General features: G+C 36.7%; 1 protein-coding gene across 4 annotated transcripts in view; it reads left to right on the top strand.

The window, feature by feature from the left end:
* ZNF569 (zinc finger protein 569) overlaps positions 1–16,211 on the top strand; it is a 64,631-nt gene extending 48,420 nt beyond the window's left edge. For 3 of the 4 annotated variants that reach the window (XM_032248971.1, XM_032248969.1, XM_032248970.1), the window contains one exon: positions 12,913–16,211. In XM_032248971.1, the coding sequence (XP_032104862.1) occupies positions 12,913–14,735 (1,823 nt within the window). In that variant the 3' untranslated portion in view covers positions 14,736–16,211. The remainder of the gene's footprint in view (positions 1–12,912) is intronic. The other variant, XM_032248972.1, reaches the window with a different exon arrangement.
* Positions 16,212–16,494: the final 283 nt, after the last annotated feature.

Raw genomic sequence — 16,494 nt, 5'->3', positions numbered from 1 at the left:
ATTTCTCTAATGACCAGTGATGAGCATTTTTTCATATGTTTATTGGCTGCAACATATATAACTTTCTAGTCCTGCTTTCATTCCTTACTTTCCAGAGGAATTTTTATTCTGAGTGTTGTATATACCTCCTGTCCACACTTTATTCTTTTATTACGTAAATACGTATGCATGAAAGTATGTTGTTTTATATCTTTTTAAAATTTGTAAGAATGTATCATACAACATCTAGGTATGTTTTGCAACTTTTTCACTCAGCATTGAAATTCATGTAAGATTATGCATGATTGATACTCGTAGGTACAGTTTGTTCATTTTAACTGTAAAATAAATTACTGAATATGAATAACCACAATTTACTATTTATTCATTCTCTATTAATGGACAACTAGTGTCTCCTTGTGGACTTGTGCTAAAATTTCTTTAGGATAATTGTAGAAGGATACATTCTGGGTTTTAATATATGTGTGTTTTCAACTTTGGAACAATTCAGCAATATTTTCTAAACAAATTGTTCTAATTTTACTTTCCTACCTTTAGTGTATGTTATGGGCTTAACTGCTTCCCCTGCGCATCCAAATTCATAAATTGAAGCCCTAAACCAGTCCCTCAGATGTGATTATATTTGGAGACAGGCACTTTAAAGAGGTGATTAAGTTAAAATGAGGTCATTAAGGTGGACCCTAATCCAATCTGATGGTGTCCTTATAAGAAGGGAGAGTTTTAGCAAACAAAAGAAGGGAGGCTTGCAAACAGGAAAGACATGTTGAGGATACAGTGAGAAGAGACAGACTTCTGCAACTCAGTGAGTGGGTCCTCAGAAGAAACCAAACCTTCTGGTAACCTTAATCAAGGACTTCTAGCCTCTAGAACTGTGATAAATTTCTGTTGTTTAAGCCACCCATTTTATGCTATTCTGTTATGGCAGCCCTTAAAAACTAATATGTGAGAGTTCCAGTTTTTCTGCATTCTCGCTTCACTCAGCATCACACTTTTTAATTGTCGCCATTCTAATAGAGGAGAGAATATCTCTGTTTCAATTTGAATATCCTGGTTACCAAAAAAATGCTGATTATTTCTCAGGATTATTGATGAATAAAGCTTTCCTCTATGAACTGCTAGTTCATATACTTTGTACATTTTTCTATTACATTGCCTTGCCTTTTTATTATAGATTTGAAGGAGTTCTTTATATATTTTACATAATAATCCTATATAAATTATATATTTTCCATTCTCTTTATCTGACTTGTCTATTAATTTTATTGCACAGAAATTTTTAATTTTTAAGGCAGTCAGATTTATTAGTCTTTATGGTTTGGGCTTAAAAAAAATCTTACTTGAGAAATTCTTTTCTCTCCCAAGGTCATGAAGAATGCAAAATTTCTTTTGAAATTTTAAAGTTTTCTTTGTCAGATTAAGTTTGAATTTTCTGTGAAACCATCTGTCACCACCATTTATTGAATGATTTATCCTTTCCCTTGTAATTTAGAATGATACCTGTGTCATATATGCTAGGATCTCTTTCTAGGTGCGTTATTGTGTCCCATTAGTCTTATTTATCTGACTTTGTGCCAATGTTACACTGTTTCCATTACTAAAACTTTGTTTTGTGTTCTGATGGGGAAAAATCCTATTTTTTTTCTTATTTTGCAAAATTAACCAGCTTATTTTGGAGATTTTGCTCTTCCATAATATTTTAGGATCACTTTGCTAAATTCAACTAAAAAAATCCTTTTGGAATTTTTATTAGAATTGCATTCAATTTATAGATCAATTTGGGAAACGACTACTTCTTCAGAAAATTCGTAATTTGTTTTTTTGTTTTTGTTTTGTTTTGTTTTGAGATAGAGTCTCACTCTGTCACCCAGGCTGGAGAGCAGTGGCGCAATCTTGGCTCACTGCAACTTCCTCCGGCTCCTAGGTTCAAATGATTCTTGTGCCTCAGCCTCCCAAGTAGCTGGGACTACAGGCATGTGCCATGACACCCAGCTAATTTTTTGATATTTTTAGTAGAGATGTGGTTTCACCATATTGACCAGGCTAGTCTTGAACTCCTGGCCTCAAGTGATCTGCCCGCCTTAGCCTCCCAAAGTGCTAGGATTTCAGGCATGAGCCACCATGCTCAGCCACATGTAGACTTCTGTAGTGACCAATGGTGTGAACTCTTTATAAACTTAAGATGTCATTTCTAGATGCCATTCTTAATTTCTTTCCTCAGAACTTAGAGATCTGGTTTTCTTACCTGAGTGCTAGATACCAGCCTTTCCTAATAACTTGCCAGCCTTACTTTGATAATCATTCTATTATTAGCATCTTTGGGAGTACTGTCCACCTTCATATACAGGATCCTTTCTTTTTGTGTACATTCATTAATTTGTAGTTGTTAAAATAAACCTACTGACATTTATAGTCCTTTATCTTCTTCCTTCCATTCTAAATGTCTGAAATATTATATTTTGTACCGATAGTCATACTTGCCACTGTATTTTTATTTTTAGGTTTTGCTCTCATATACCACCCTTTTATTTTAATAAAAGTTTTAAGTCAGTGCTGATTTTTTGGTAGCTCCCATCTTCTGATATATTTGTCATGTATATACACAAGTGTACATGATGTGTGCATATATACACACACACATACATGTAAATGTGCATTTACATGTATTTCAAATTTTATAAAGACATTTTTGCCCTCTTAAGAGACCTTAATAATTTCTACCAGTAACTTCTGCCAATGTAGTCTGTTCACATTTTTTTTAAATCGTGTCTGGGCACAGTGGCTCATGCCTGTAATCCCAGCACTTTGGGAGGCAGAGGTGGGCGGATCACCAGGTCAAGATATTGAGGCCATCCTGGCCAACATAGTGAAACCCTATCTCTACTAAAAATACAAAAATTAGCTAAGCCTGGTGGTGCACATCTGTAGTCCCTGCTACTCAGGAGGCTGAGGCAGGAGAATTGCTTGAATCCAGGAAGTGGAGGTTGCAGTGAGCTGAGATCGCGCCACTGTACTCCAGCCTGGTGACAGAGAAACACTCCACCTCAAAAACAACAACAAAAATTATTGCCAATCTGATAGGTGAAAAATGGTAGCTAATTATAGTTTGAATTTATATTTCCCTTATGATGAGCGAAAACAAGCATTTTTCATGTTTCTCATCTCTATTTCTTTGTTTTAATAAACAGTTGGTATCCTTTGCCTTTGTTTCTGTTGAGTTCTTAATTTGTATGAACGCTTTTTTTTTTTTTTTTTTTTTTTTGAGATGGAGTTTCGCTCTTGTTACCCAGTCTGGAGTGCAATGGCGCGATCTCGGCTCACCGCAACCTCCGCCTCCTGGGTTCAGGCAATTCTCCTGCCTCAGCCTCCTGAGTAGCTGGGATTACAGGCACGTGCCACCATGCCCAGCTAATTTTTTGTAGTTTTAGTAGAGACGGGGTTTCACCATGTTGACCAGGATGGTCTCGATCTCTTGACCTCGTGATCCACCCGCCTCGGCCTCCCAAAATGCTGGGATTACAGGCTTGAGCCACCGCGCCCGGCAATTTGTATGAACTCTTAACATATTGAGCTCATTGGCACATCATCTGTCATGTTTCTCTTGTGTTTTTTTTTTTTTTTCCCCAAAAAAGATTATTCCTTATTGAAGTATATTTTGGCCACCTTGACTTTTTTAAATATTCATGTAGTTAAAACAATCTTTTCCTATAGGAGATTATCACAATTTTTAAAATGTATATGGGTCATTTATGTTTATTTCTCAGTAATGACTCATCCTCTTAGGTTTGCTCTGAATTTAAATAATTTGTTTATACTTTTTAAGTTTTTAATGTCAATGTTCGACTGGTTTTATAAATAGGATTTGGAAGCTTTCCTTTATGCTCTAGAACATTTATATAGCATTGGCGTTATAACTCTCTTGAAAATTTGGTAGATATTACCTGTTCAGCTATTTGGACCTTGTATATTTTTGAGGGAAGTTTCCTTGACAGCTCTTTTCATTTTTCCTTTTATAACTATCCTATATATATGTAAATATATTTGTCTTTTGCATTATTTTTTGATAAGTTGTATTTTTCTATGAAATTATCTAATTCTAATCTTCAAATTAATTTTCACAGAGTTGACAAAGTAACTTCCATAAATATTAAACTTTCCTCTGTATCTGTAAAAATACAGGGTCATCTGTTATATTTAACAATTTGTTTCATCTGTATTTTCAAATATTTTGGTATGAAATTGTTTGTAGTGTTCTCTGATTTTAGCTAATGGTTCCTTGTTTTTGTTTTGTTTATTTATTGTGTGGGATAGGTGGGTGGAGAGGTGTTCTTGGAGGTTTGTGCTATATCCTGTAGACCCATTGATGCATCCAAATGTCCGTCTTAACCCGTATGCCGTTTTGCAGTGTGACACTGCTGTACCATAATTCTATTCACCCCCTTGCATAGTATTCTGCATTTCAATGGTGGTTTTCTTTTTGTCTTCCAATTATTTTCTTGGTTCTGCTAGTAAACTTTTATCCCTTTCTGTTTTCTCATTAATTCTTCCTCATGTATTTATACAGGCATATCTAATTTTATTGTGCTTTGCTTAACTGTGCTGGACAGATGTGTTTTTTATAAAAGGCTTGTGGCAGCCCCACATCAAACAAGTCCATTAGCACCATTTTTCCAACAGCATGTGCTCACTTTGTGTGTCTGTGTCACATTTTGGTAATTCTTGGAATATTTCAAACCTTTTCATTCTTCTTATTATCTGTTATCGGGATCTGTGACCAGTCATCTTAGATGTTACTATTGTAATTATTTTGGGGTGCCGCAAATTTCATCATCTACTGACCAGCCATTCCCATCTCTCTTCCCCCACCAAACACAATAATATTGTAATTAGGACAATTAATAACCCTACAATGACCTCTAAGTGTTGAAGTAAAACGAAGAGTCATACATCCGCTGACCAGCCATTCCCATCTCTCTCCCTTTTTCTGGGTCTACTAACCAGCCATTCCCATATCTCTCCCTTTTTCTGGGTCTCTCTATTCCCTCAGACACAACAATATTGTAATTAGGACAATTAATAACTCTACAGTGACCTCTAAGTGTTCAAGTAAAAGGAAGAGTCACACATCTCTCCCTTGAAATTAAAAGCTAGAAATGATTAAGCTTAGTGAAAAAGGCATGTTAAAAGCCACGACAGACCAAAAGCAAAGCCTTTTGTATTTGCCAAATAGTGAGTGCAAAGGAAAAGTTCTTGAAGTAAATTAAAACTGCTGGCCAGGTACAGTGGCCCACGCCTGTAATCCCAGCACTTTGGGAAGCTGAGGCCGCAGAACACTTGAGCCCAGGAGTTCAAGACCAGACTGGGCAACATGGTGAAGCCTCATCTCTGCTAAAAATACAAAAATTAGCCAGGTCGGCCAGGCACGGTGGGTCACACCTGTAATCCCAGCACTTTGGGAGGCTGAGGTGGGTGGATCATGAGATCAGGAGTTCAAGACCAGCCTGGCCAACATGGTGAAACCCCATCTCTACTAAAAATACAAAAATTAGCCTAGAATGGTGGCAGGCACCTGTAATCCCGCCTACTCAAGAGGCTATGGCAGGAGAATCGCTTCAACCCAGCAGGCAGAGGTTGTGATGAGCCGAGATGGCGCTGTTATACTTCAGCCTGGGCAACAAAAGCAAAACTCTGTCTCAAAAAAAAAAAAAAAAAAAAAAAAAAGCCAGGTGTGGTGTTGCATGCCTGTAGTCCCAGCTACATGTAGCTACTTGAGAGGCTGAAGTGAAAGGATTGCTTGAGTCTGGGAGATGGAGGTTGCAGTGAGCCAAGATCACACCACTGCATTCCAGCCTGGATGACAGAGTAAGACCCTGTCTCAAAAAAAAAAGTGCTACTACAATATACACACAAACAATAAGATGATAAGAAAGCAAAATAGCCTTATTGCTGACACGGAGAAAGTTTTTGTTGTCTGGGTAGAAGATCAAACCAGCCACAGCATTCCCTTAAGCCAAAGCATAATACAGGACAAGGCCAACAAGGCCATAATTATTTTCAATTCTGTGAAGGCTTAAGGGTGAAGAAGCTGCACAAGAAAAGTTTGAAACTAGCAGAGGTTAGTTTATATGGTTTAAGAATCTATCTCCATAACATAAAAATGCAAGGTAAAGCAGTAAGAGTCAATGGAAGTTGCAGTATATTATCCAGAAGATCTAGCTAAGATTATTGATGAAGGTGGCTAACTACACAATAGTATTTTCAGTGTAGATGAAACAGTCTTCTATTGAAAGAAGATGCCATCTAGGACTTTCACAGCTAGAGAGGTGAAGTCAGTGGTTGCTTCAAAGGTTCAAAGGTTTAACTGACCCTCCTGTTAAGGATCAATGCAGGTGGTGACTTTAAGTTGGAGCCAGTATTCATTCACCATTATGAAAATCCTAGGGCCCTTAAGAATTATGCTAACTATACCCTGCTTGTGCTCTATAAATGAAATAACGCCTGGATTATAGCATATCTGTTTACAGCATTGATTTGCTAAATATTTTAAGCCCACTGTTGTTGGTATCTACAGCTCAGGGAAAAAAAAAAAGTTCCTTTCAAAATATTACTGCTCACTGACAGAGCACTTGGTCACCCAAGAGCTGTAATGGAGATGTACAAGGAGATCAGTGTTGGTTTTCATGCCTGCTAATACAACGTCCATTCTGCAGCTCATGGATCAAGCAGTAATTTTGACTTTTAAGTCTTATTATTTAAGAAATACTGGCTGGGCACGGTGGCTCACGCCTATAATCCCAGCACTTTGGGAGGCCGAGGTGGGTGGATCATGAGGTCAGGAGTTCAAGACCAGCCTGGCCAACATGATGAAACTCTGTCTCTACTAAAAATAGAAAAATTAGCTGGGCATGGTGGCTCATGCCTGTAATCCTACCTACTCAGGAGGCTGAGGCAGGAGAATTGCTGGAACCAGGACCCGGGAGGCGGAGGTTACAGTGAGCCAGGATCGCGCCACTGTACTCCAGCCTGGCCTACAGAGTGAGATTCCATCTCAAGAAAAAAAAACAAAAAACATTTTGTAATGCAATAGCTTCCATAGGTAATAATTCCTATTACCCAGATAGATCTGCGTAAAGTAAATTAAAAACTGTCCAGAAAGGATTCATGAATCTAAGTGCTATTATGAATATTCATGACTCATGGGAGGAGATCAGAATAACAACAGGTATTTGAAAGGTTGATTCGACCCTCATGAATAACTTTGAAGGATTCAAGACTTCAGTGGAGGAAGTAATTGTAAATGTGCAACTAGTAAGAGAAGTAGAATTAGAAGTAGAGCCTGAAGATGTGACTGAATTGCTGCAATCTTGTGATTAAATGTTCATGGATAAGGATTACTTTTTATGGGTGAACAAAGAAAGTCATTTCTTTAAAATCTACTCCTTTGAAGACGCTAGGCACACTGTGGAAATCAATGATTCAGAATATTCCATAAATGTAATTGATAAAGCAGTGGTAGGATTTGAGAGGAGTGACTACAATTTTGAAAGAAGTTCTGTGGGTAGAGTTCTATCAAACAACATCACATGCTACAGAGAAACTTTTTGTGAAAGGAAAAGTCAATCAGTGTTGACTCTTGTTATTTTAAGAAACTGCAACAGCCACCCCAACTTTATGCAATCCCCCTTTGATCAGTCAGGATCGCCTACCAACAAAAAGATTATGACTCACTAAAGGTTCAGACTATCGTTAGCATTTTTTAGCAATATTTTAAAATTATGGTATGTACTTTTTTTGTGTGAGATGGAGTCTTGCTCTTTCCCCAGGCTGGAGTGCAATGGCATGATCTCAGCTCACTGCACCCTCCACCTCCCAAGTTCAAGTGATTCTCCTGCCTCAGCTTCCCAAGTAGCCAGGACTACACGCACTTGCCACCATACCCAGCTAATTTGTATTTTTGGTAGAGACAGGGTTTCACCATGTTGGCCAGGATGGTCTCAATCTCTTGACCTTCTGATTTGCCTGCCCTCAGCCTCCCAAACTGCTGGGATTACAGGTGTGAGCCACCACGCCCTGCCATACAATAGCATGTCTACGTAATAGACTATAGTATAGTATTAACTTTTTTTTTTTTGACACGGAGTCTCACTCAGTCGCCCAGGCTAGAGCACAGTGGTGCGATCTTGGCTTACTGCAACCTCTGCCTCCAGATTTCAAGCAATTCTCCTGCCTCAGCCTCCCAGTAGCTGGGATTACAGGCACCTGCCACCATGCCTGGCTAATTTTTTGTATTTTTAGTAGAGACAGGGTTTCACTATGTTGGCCAGGCCAGTCTCAAACCCATTACCTCAAATGATTTGCCCACCTCAGCCTCCCAAATTGCTGGGATTACAGGCATGAGTCACCGCACCTGGCCAACATAACTTTTATATGCACGGGAAAACAAAGTTGTGTAACATACTTTATTGTGGTGGTGTAGAACTGAACCCACAATATCTTTGAAGTATGCCTATGTTTCTATTTTGAATTATAGATTTTATCTTTTTTTACATTTGTTGTAATACATTTAGTCAAGATTATCATATATGTAAACTATCAATAAACAGACAACTTACAGAATGGGAGAAAATATTTGCAAACTATGCATCTGACACAGGCATAATGTCCAGCATCTATAAGGAACTTAAATTTACAAGAAAAAATCCTATTAAAAGGACATGAATAGACACTTTTTAAGACACAAATATGGCCAACAAGCTTATGAAAGAAAATGCAATATCACTGATGGTTAGAGAAATGCAAATCACCATAATGAGATACCATCTCACACCAGTCATAATGGCTATTAATTCAAAAAGATAACAGATGCTGGCAGAGAGGAGGAAAAGTTCCATTTTCCCTTTGGAAGTAAACAGCAATAGGAACTGAATATATTAGCCTTAAGTATGTAGACTTTTGCTTATTCTCCTTGTTTGAGCCACTTTGTTTTCTCTGAATTCCTCCGCCTGGTGTTCCTGACTCTAGAGTCTGGTTGCATTTCTCCAGAAGCAGAGAGTAGTCTCCCATCTTCTCTAGGGTAAAGGAGTGATAGACACCTCATTGCACAATGTAAGTAATTGTTTGCCTTATAGACTTCCATTCAGTTTGCTTGTTTTTTAGGGCCCCTGTTCATTTCCATCTTTCAAGGTACATGATTTCTCTAATTTCTCAGCCTTTCTTTAGTTACATAGTAGGAACTTGCTTTGTGACATCTTCATCTGCAGGCACATGGGTTGCAGCATTCTCAGCTCTTCTGTTAGGTAACAGTCCTTTCATCTTCCATCTGCTAAAATTACATTTACATCTGTCATCCCTTGTTGTCTGTTATGGTCTTCATCTTCATTTAAGCCTTTTAAATGATCCCTTATAGGTGCACTTTTGGGGAGAATCAGAGCTAAACTCATGTATTTATTATACCATATTTAACCTCAGCTTCTTACTATTTTTTCCCTCTGATCACTATATTTGCCCCTATACAGTTAACCTAGGTGGGCTTCTCCAGTTTTATGTTCCAGTTGTGTCATCTAGTTTTTAACCTTCCTATTGGTTGTTCTCATTTGATTGATTATTGCAGTATTCAGAACAATACTGCAATATTGTTACACCTGCTCATAGAACAAAACTTTTCAAGTACAAAAGGATATACATTGAAAAGTAATTCTTCTCTTACACATTCTTCCCTTCTATGGTGACAACCCCAGTATTATTTTCCTTTGAGCTGTTACTTCTATTTTCAACCATTTTTACTGAAACCCCTTTAAACTGATAATATTAACCTGTGAATGTCATCTTTATGCAGGTTAATTTTGTCTAAAATGCTTTAATCCCTTTTGTCTTAGTTTCCTAGGGCTGCTGAAACAAAGTACCACAAACTGGGTAACTTTAGAAATAACTGGAACTTATTCCCACAGTTCTGGAGGCCAGAACTGGGAAACCTGGAGGGAAGCTTCCTTGCCTCTTTCAGCTTCTAGTATTCCCAGACATTCCTTGGTTTGTGGCAACATACCTCCACTCTCTCTCCGTCTTTGCATGGCGTTTCTTCTGGGTCTCTTGTCTCTTCATGTAGCATTCTTTTTATAAGAACACAAGTCATGTTGTATTTGGGGCTTACCTTGTTCCAGTTTGATCTCATCTCAACTAATTTCATCTTCAGCGACTCTATTTCTAAATGAGGCCTCATTCTGAGGCACTAGGAATTAGGACTTGAACATATTATTTTAGGGGCACACAATTCAATCCATAACACAGTTCCATTTGTTCAAGTCTCTGTGTTCATGTTTTCTTCATATGCTTTATGGACATTTTTTATTTCTGTATATTTTTCATACTTTTTGTTGCCATCGTAAATGTAGTTTCTAATTCTATAATTTCTAAATATAGTCAGCCCTTTCTATCCATGGTTTCTGTAACTACATATTGAAAATATTCAGGGGAAAAAAGGCAACAATAAAAAATAATACAAGCCGGGCGCGGTGGCTCAAGCCTGTAATCCCAGCACTTTGGGAGGCTGAGGCGGGTGGATCACGAGGTCAAGAGATCGAGACCATCCTGGTCAACGTGGTGAAACCCTGTCTCTACTAAAAATACAAAAAACATTAGCTGGGCATGGTGGCGCGTGCCTGTAATCTCAGCTACTCAGGAGGTTGAGGCAGAAGAATTGCCTGAACCCGGGAGGCGGAGGTTGCGGTGAGCCGAGACCGCGCCATTTCACTCCAGCCTGGGTAACAAGAGTGAAATTCCGTCTCAAAAATAATAATAATAATAATAATAATAATAATAATACAAATTTAAAATTATATCAGTGATTTATATAGCATGTATATTGTATTCAGTATTATAAGTAATCTGGAGATGATTTAAAGTATACCAGAGGATCCACATAGGTTATATGAACATACTACATCATTTTATGTAAGGGATTGAGCATCCATGGATTTTGGTATCCATGGGAGGTCCTGGGACCAGTTCCCAATAGTGAGGAATGACTGTAGTTGTTTGTATATGAAAGTTTTTAAAAATGAATATTGATTCATATATAATTTCTCACTTTTCATAATTGTTCAGATGAACTTGATTTTTCAGGTAAACAGTTTTATTTCTGACAAACAATATTAATTGTCCTTTTCTTTTTCCTTTTTTTTTTTTTTTGAGACATGGTCTTATTCTTTCACCCAGGCTAGAGAGCAGTAGTGTGCTTTCAGCTCCCTGCAATCTTGACCTTCCAGGCTTAGGTGATCCTCCCATCTCAGCCTCCCTACTAGCTGGGACTACAGGCATGTACCACTACACCCAGCTAATTTTTGTATCTTTTGTAGAGACGGGGTTTTGCCTTGTTGCTCAGTCTTGTCTTAAACACTCCTGGGCTGAAGAGATCTGTTTGCCTCAGCCTCCCAAAGTGACCCACTTGCACTTGCCCGTCTTTTCTTAAGTTTCATGCCTCTGATTTATTTCTCTTACTTAATTGTACTACCCAGCACTGCAATAAGTGGTGACAACTCATCTTTTCTTATTTCTGACTTAAATGTGAATGCTTCTGGATGTTTTCCATTAAGTAAAGTGCTGGTGTTTCGGCTATACTGTACTTTATTCTCAAATTAAATGTTATGTGTTCCTATTTTGTAACGGATTTTTTAATAGAAAATAGATGTTGAGTTTTATGATCTTAATATCTACAGAAATGATTACTTGATATTTTTCATTTTTACAAATGACATTTTTCATTAATGATTTACTTATAGTAATGTACTTTCCATTATTGAAACATATTCCTGGAAAAAATGTACTCAACTCAAATGTGGTGTATTTTAGATTTAATGTACTTCTGGGTCAATTCTTTTAGGTCATTTTGATGTTTTACATAGAATTTTTTACATTGGTTTTCATGAATGAAATTGGATAGTTTGCTTTTTTGGTATGTTATCTTTGTCAGGTTTTGCTATTAATGTTTGTTTCATACACAAAAACATTGGGAATTTTTCTCTTTTTTTTAAGCAACATTTTAAACAGCATAGGAGTTGTCCTTTAAATCTGTTAGAATTTTCATGTGGATCTCTGGGTTTTTTCTTTTTGTTTTTAGGGAGTTACTTTTCATATTTCTTGTTCATTTTACAGAAATTGGTTTAGATAAGTTTTCTGCAGCTTCTAGAGTCAGTTTTGGTAATTTACAATTTTCAGAAAAAGTGCTGAGATTATAACAATGTATTTTAATAGAGTCCTGCAAAATGATCTTATAATTTTTAGCTTTCTGGTTTTTTCCCTATCATTATTTCTTACTTTATTTGTACATTCTGCATCTCCTATTTATTTACCTATTTGTTTGCTATCAGATCCTTTTTAAAGCAATCAAAGCTATTTCTATTTATAAATATATATGCCTAGACTGGACGTGGTGGCTCAATGCCTGTATTCCCAGCACTTTGGGAGGCCAAGGCAGGTAGATCAACCTGAGGTCAGGAGTTCAAGACTACCCTGGCCAACATGGTGAAACTTCATCTCTAATAAAATACAAAAGTTAGCCAGGCTTGGTGGTGGGTGCCTGTAATCCCAGCTATTTAGAAAGCTGAGGCAGGAGAATAGCCTGAACCCACGAGGCAGAGGTTGCAGTGAGCCGCGATCATGCCACTACATTCCAACCTGGGCAACACAGTGAGACTTTGTCTAAAAAATAAAACACAGACACACACACATACACACAACTCTACTCATATTTCCTTTCCTGAATTTCAATCTCAAAACTTCGGTGATAAGAGATTTATGCACTTGAAAATTTTGTTATCATGGGAGACTAGGCCTTAAACCAAGGATCAATCCGAAAATGTTTTTCATACTACAATATTGGAAAAAAATTCATAAGTGATATTTATTTGCAATCTATTTTAGGAGAAATATGGGGAGTTGATGAGCATCAGAAAAGCCAGGACAGACTTTTGAGACAAGTTGAAGAAAAATTCCAGAAAACACTGACTGAAGAAAAAGGCAATGAATGTCATAAGAAATTTGCAAATGTATTTCCTCTGAACTCTGATTTTTTCCCTTCTAGACACAATCTCTATGAGTATAACTTATTTGGGAAGTGTTTAGAACATAATTTTGACTGTCATAATAATGTGAAATGCCTTATAAGAAAGGAACATTGTGAATATAATGAACCTGTGAAATCATATGGTAATAGCTCATCCCATTTTGTCATTACCCCCTTTAAGTGTAATCATTGTGGAAAAGGCTTCAATCAAACTTTGGACCTCATCAGACATCTGAGAATTCATACTGGAGAGAAGCCCTATGAATGTAGTAACTGTAGAAAAGCCTTCAGTCACAAGGAAAAACTTATTAAACATTATAAAATTCATGGTAGGGAGCAGTCTTATGAATGTAATGAATGTGGTAAAGCTTTCATTAAAATGTCAAATCTCATTAGACATCAAAGAATTCATACTGGAGAGAAACCCTATGCATGTAAGGAATGTGAGAAATCCTTCAGTCAGAAATCAAATCTCATTGATCATGAAAAAATTCATACTGGAGAGAAACCTTATGAATGTAATGAGTGTGGAAAAGCATTCAGCCAGAAGCAAAGCCTCATTGCACATCAGAAAGTTCATACTGGGGAGAAACCTTATGCATGTAATGAATGTGGTAAAGCCTTCCCTCGAATTGCATCCCTTGCTCTTCATATGAGAAGTCATACAGGAGAAAAACCTTATAAGTGTGATAAATGTGGTAAAGCCTTCTCTCAGTTTTCCATGCTTATTATACATGTTAGAATTCATACAGGTGAAAAACCCTACGAATGTAATGAGTGTGGAAAAGCCTTCTCCCAGAGCTCAGCCCTTACTGTACATATGAGAAGTCACACTGGTGAGAAACCCTATGAATGTAAGGAATGCAGAAAAGCCTTCAGCCACAAGAAAAACTTCATTACACACCAGAAAATCCACACTAGAGAGAAACCTTATGAGTGTAATGAATGTGGGAAAGCTTTTATACAGATGTCAAATCTTGTTAGACACCAGAGAATTCATACTGGGGAAAAACCCTATATATGTAAGGAATGTGGGAAAGCCTTTAGCCAGAAATCAAATCTCATTGCTCATGAAAAAATTCATTCTGGAGAGAAACCCTATGAATGCAATGAATGTGGTAAAGCCTTCAGCCAAAAGCAAAACTTTATTACACATCAAAAAGTTCATACTGGAGAGAAACCTTATGATTGCAATGAATGTGGTAAAGCCTTCTCTCAAATTGCATCCCTTACCCTCCATTTGAGAAGTCACACAGGGGAAAAGCCTTATGAATGTGATAAATGCGGTAAAGCCTTCTCTCAGTGCTCACTGCTTAATTTACATATGAGAAGTCACACAGGTGAGAAGCCCTATGTATGTAATGAATGTGGGAAAGCCTTCTCTCAAAGAACTTCCCTTATTGTGCACATGAGAGGTCATACAGGTGAAAAACCCTATGAATGTAATAAATGTGGAAAAGCCTTCTCCCAAAGCTCATCCCTTACTATACATATACGAGGACACACAGGTGAGAAACCCTTTGACTGTAGTAAATGTGGAAAAGCCTTCTCTCAAATCTCATCTCTTACACTTCATATGAGAAAACATACAGGTGAGAAGCCCTATCACTGTATTGAGTGTGGCAAGGCTTTCAGCCAGAAGTCACACCTTGTTAGACACCAGAGAATTCATACTCATTAGAACCCTATGAATATGTGAACATGGCAAAGCTTTCTGAAGGAATTAACACCTCATTGCATATTACATGATCATTTCTAGAGTAGAAGCCTATGAATGTGGAATAGCCTTCTGAAAAAGCCACAAATTTATGAAACATTAGAGAATTCTACCAAGGTGACACATTCTATAATGAAAAAGCTGATTATCAGAAACTTTCAGCAGACATCTTATTGATCATATTTAATCAGCATTCTCATTGAAATCTGAAACAAGATATCTGCCATCAGCATAACAACACAATACTTGAGCTCCTGGCCAATGTATAAAGTAAGGAAAACAAGATTGGGAAAACCAAGAGTCAATGAAGAACTATAAAAGTAACTTTTGTACAAGAAATAGTTAATTAGAAAATATGTTGGTAGAAAAACCTAAGAATAAACACAAAAATGAATTATGAGGTATTTATAAAGTCACAAAACATATTGAAGGGCACAAAAGAACACCTGAAAATGGCATTTTGTCTGAAAAGACTTGACATTGTCAAAATATAATTTCTCTCCCAAATCTCTAAGTTTAATATACTTCCACTCAAAGTTTACATCAGTTTTAAAGAACTTTACAAACTTATCCAAAAATTTTATATGGAAAAGTAAATAAACACAAATAGCTGAAACAAATTTGACAAAGCAAAATGGAGAAGACACGCTCTAATATTAGATATATCACATACTTATTTAAAGCTGTTGTCATTTAAACAGTGTGTTAGTGAATAAATCAAGCAGTAGTAAGGTAATGAGGATCGTTACAAAAATCCAACCAGATACAGGAATTCTGTGTCTGACAGTGCTATTGAAATCACTGAGGAATGAATGGCTTATTTAATAAATGGAAGGTTCATAGGAGAAAAATTTTAGCTTTCTACCTTACATATAAAAATAAAACCCAACTAAAGACCAGAATATAAAAAGCAAAATTCTAAAACTATGATGAAAGTAGAATGTATTACTTTAGGGTAAAGGATTTCTTTAAAAGCACATAAACGTGGAATAGTCCATTGAATTTCGGCGTACTGGCCTCACAGGCACCTACAAATGTACACAAAGAGATACAGATCACCGTGTTCCTGAACCATGGTTTGTACTGCCCACAATTGGATATAACAAATTTTTATCAATTGTGGAACAGATGAATACATTTGATTATTTCTGTGATAAAATACTATACAGAATTTAGAGAGAAACAAAATCTACATATAGTTACATGGATAGATTACAATATATAATATTGAGAGAAAAAATTAAAGTGCATAACAGAACACAGTATAACATTTGTATCATTTAATAACGTTGTGGAAAGAACAGTACTATATATTGGTCATGGATCCATATACGACATTGGTTGCCTTTTGGGACGTGGAAAAGGTTTGGTGGGAGTTGTTATATTTATCTGTAATATTTCTTTAATAAAAGAGTAAAAGCAAATATAACAGTGGTGACAAAGCTGGTTGTCCAAATTAATTATATCAGTTTTTAAATTTTTTTTCTTGCCTTTTTTTTTTCCTAATTTCTCTAAAATAATCAGATGGATGGGGGAAACCTGGGCCTGGAGAAACAATCTTAAAATGGCTTCTGAATCTTGATAAGATCCTAACATTTACAGAAAATTCTCTTTACACAAAACATGCCTGACAAGGTATTATTTTGTTTACTGTCTCTTCATGTTAATTGGAATAATAAAATCAGCAATACTTTAGCATTTATTTCAGGGAATTTTTAATTTT

The sequence above is a fragment of the Sapajus apella genome, unplaced genomic scaffold (genome assembly GCF_009761245.1).
Source record: "Sapajus apella isolate SASKATOON/1434 unplaced genomic scaffold, GSC_monkey_1.0 scaffold68, whole genome shotgun sequence".
In the NCBI taxonomy this organism is placed as follows: domain Eukaryota; kingdom Metazoa; phylum Chordata; class Mammalia; order Primates; family Cebidae; genus Sapajus; species Sapajus apella.
The sequence above is the reverse complement of the archived record's forward strand: the minus strand, read 5'-3'. Positions and strand labels throughout refer to the sequence as shown.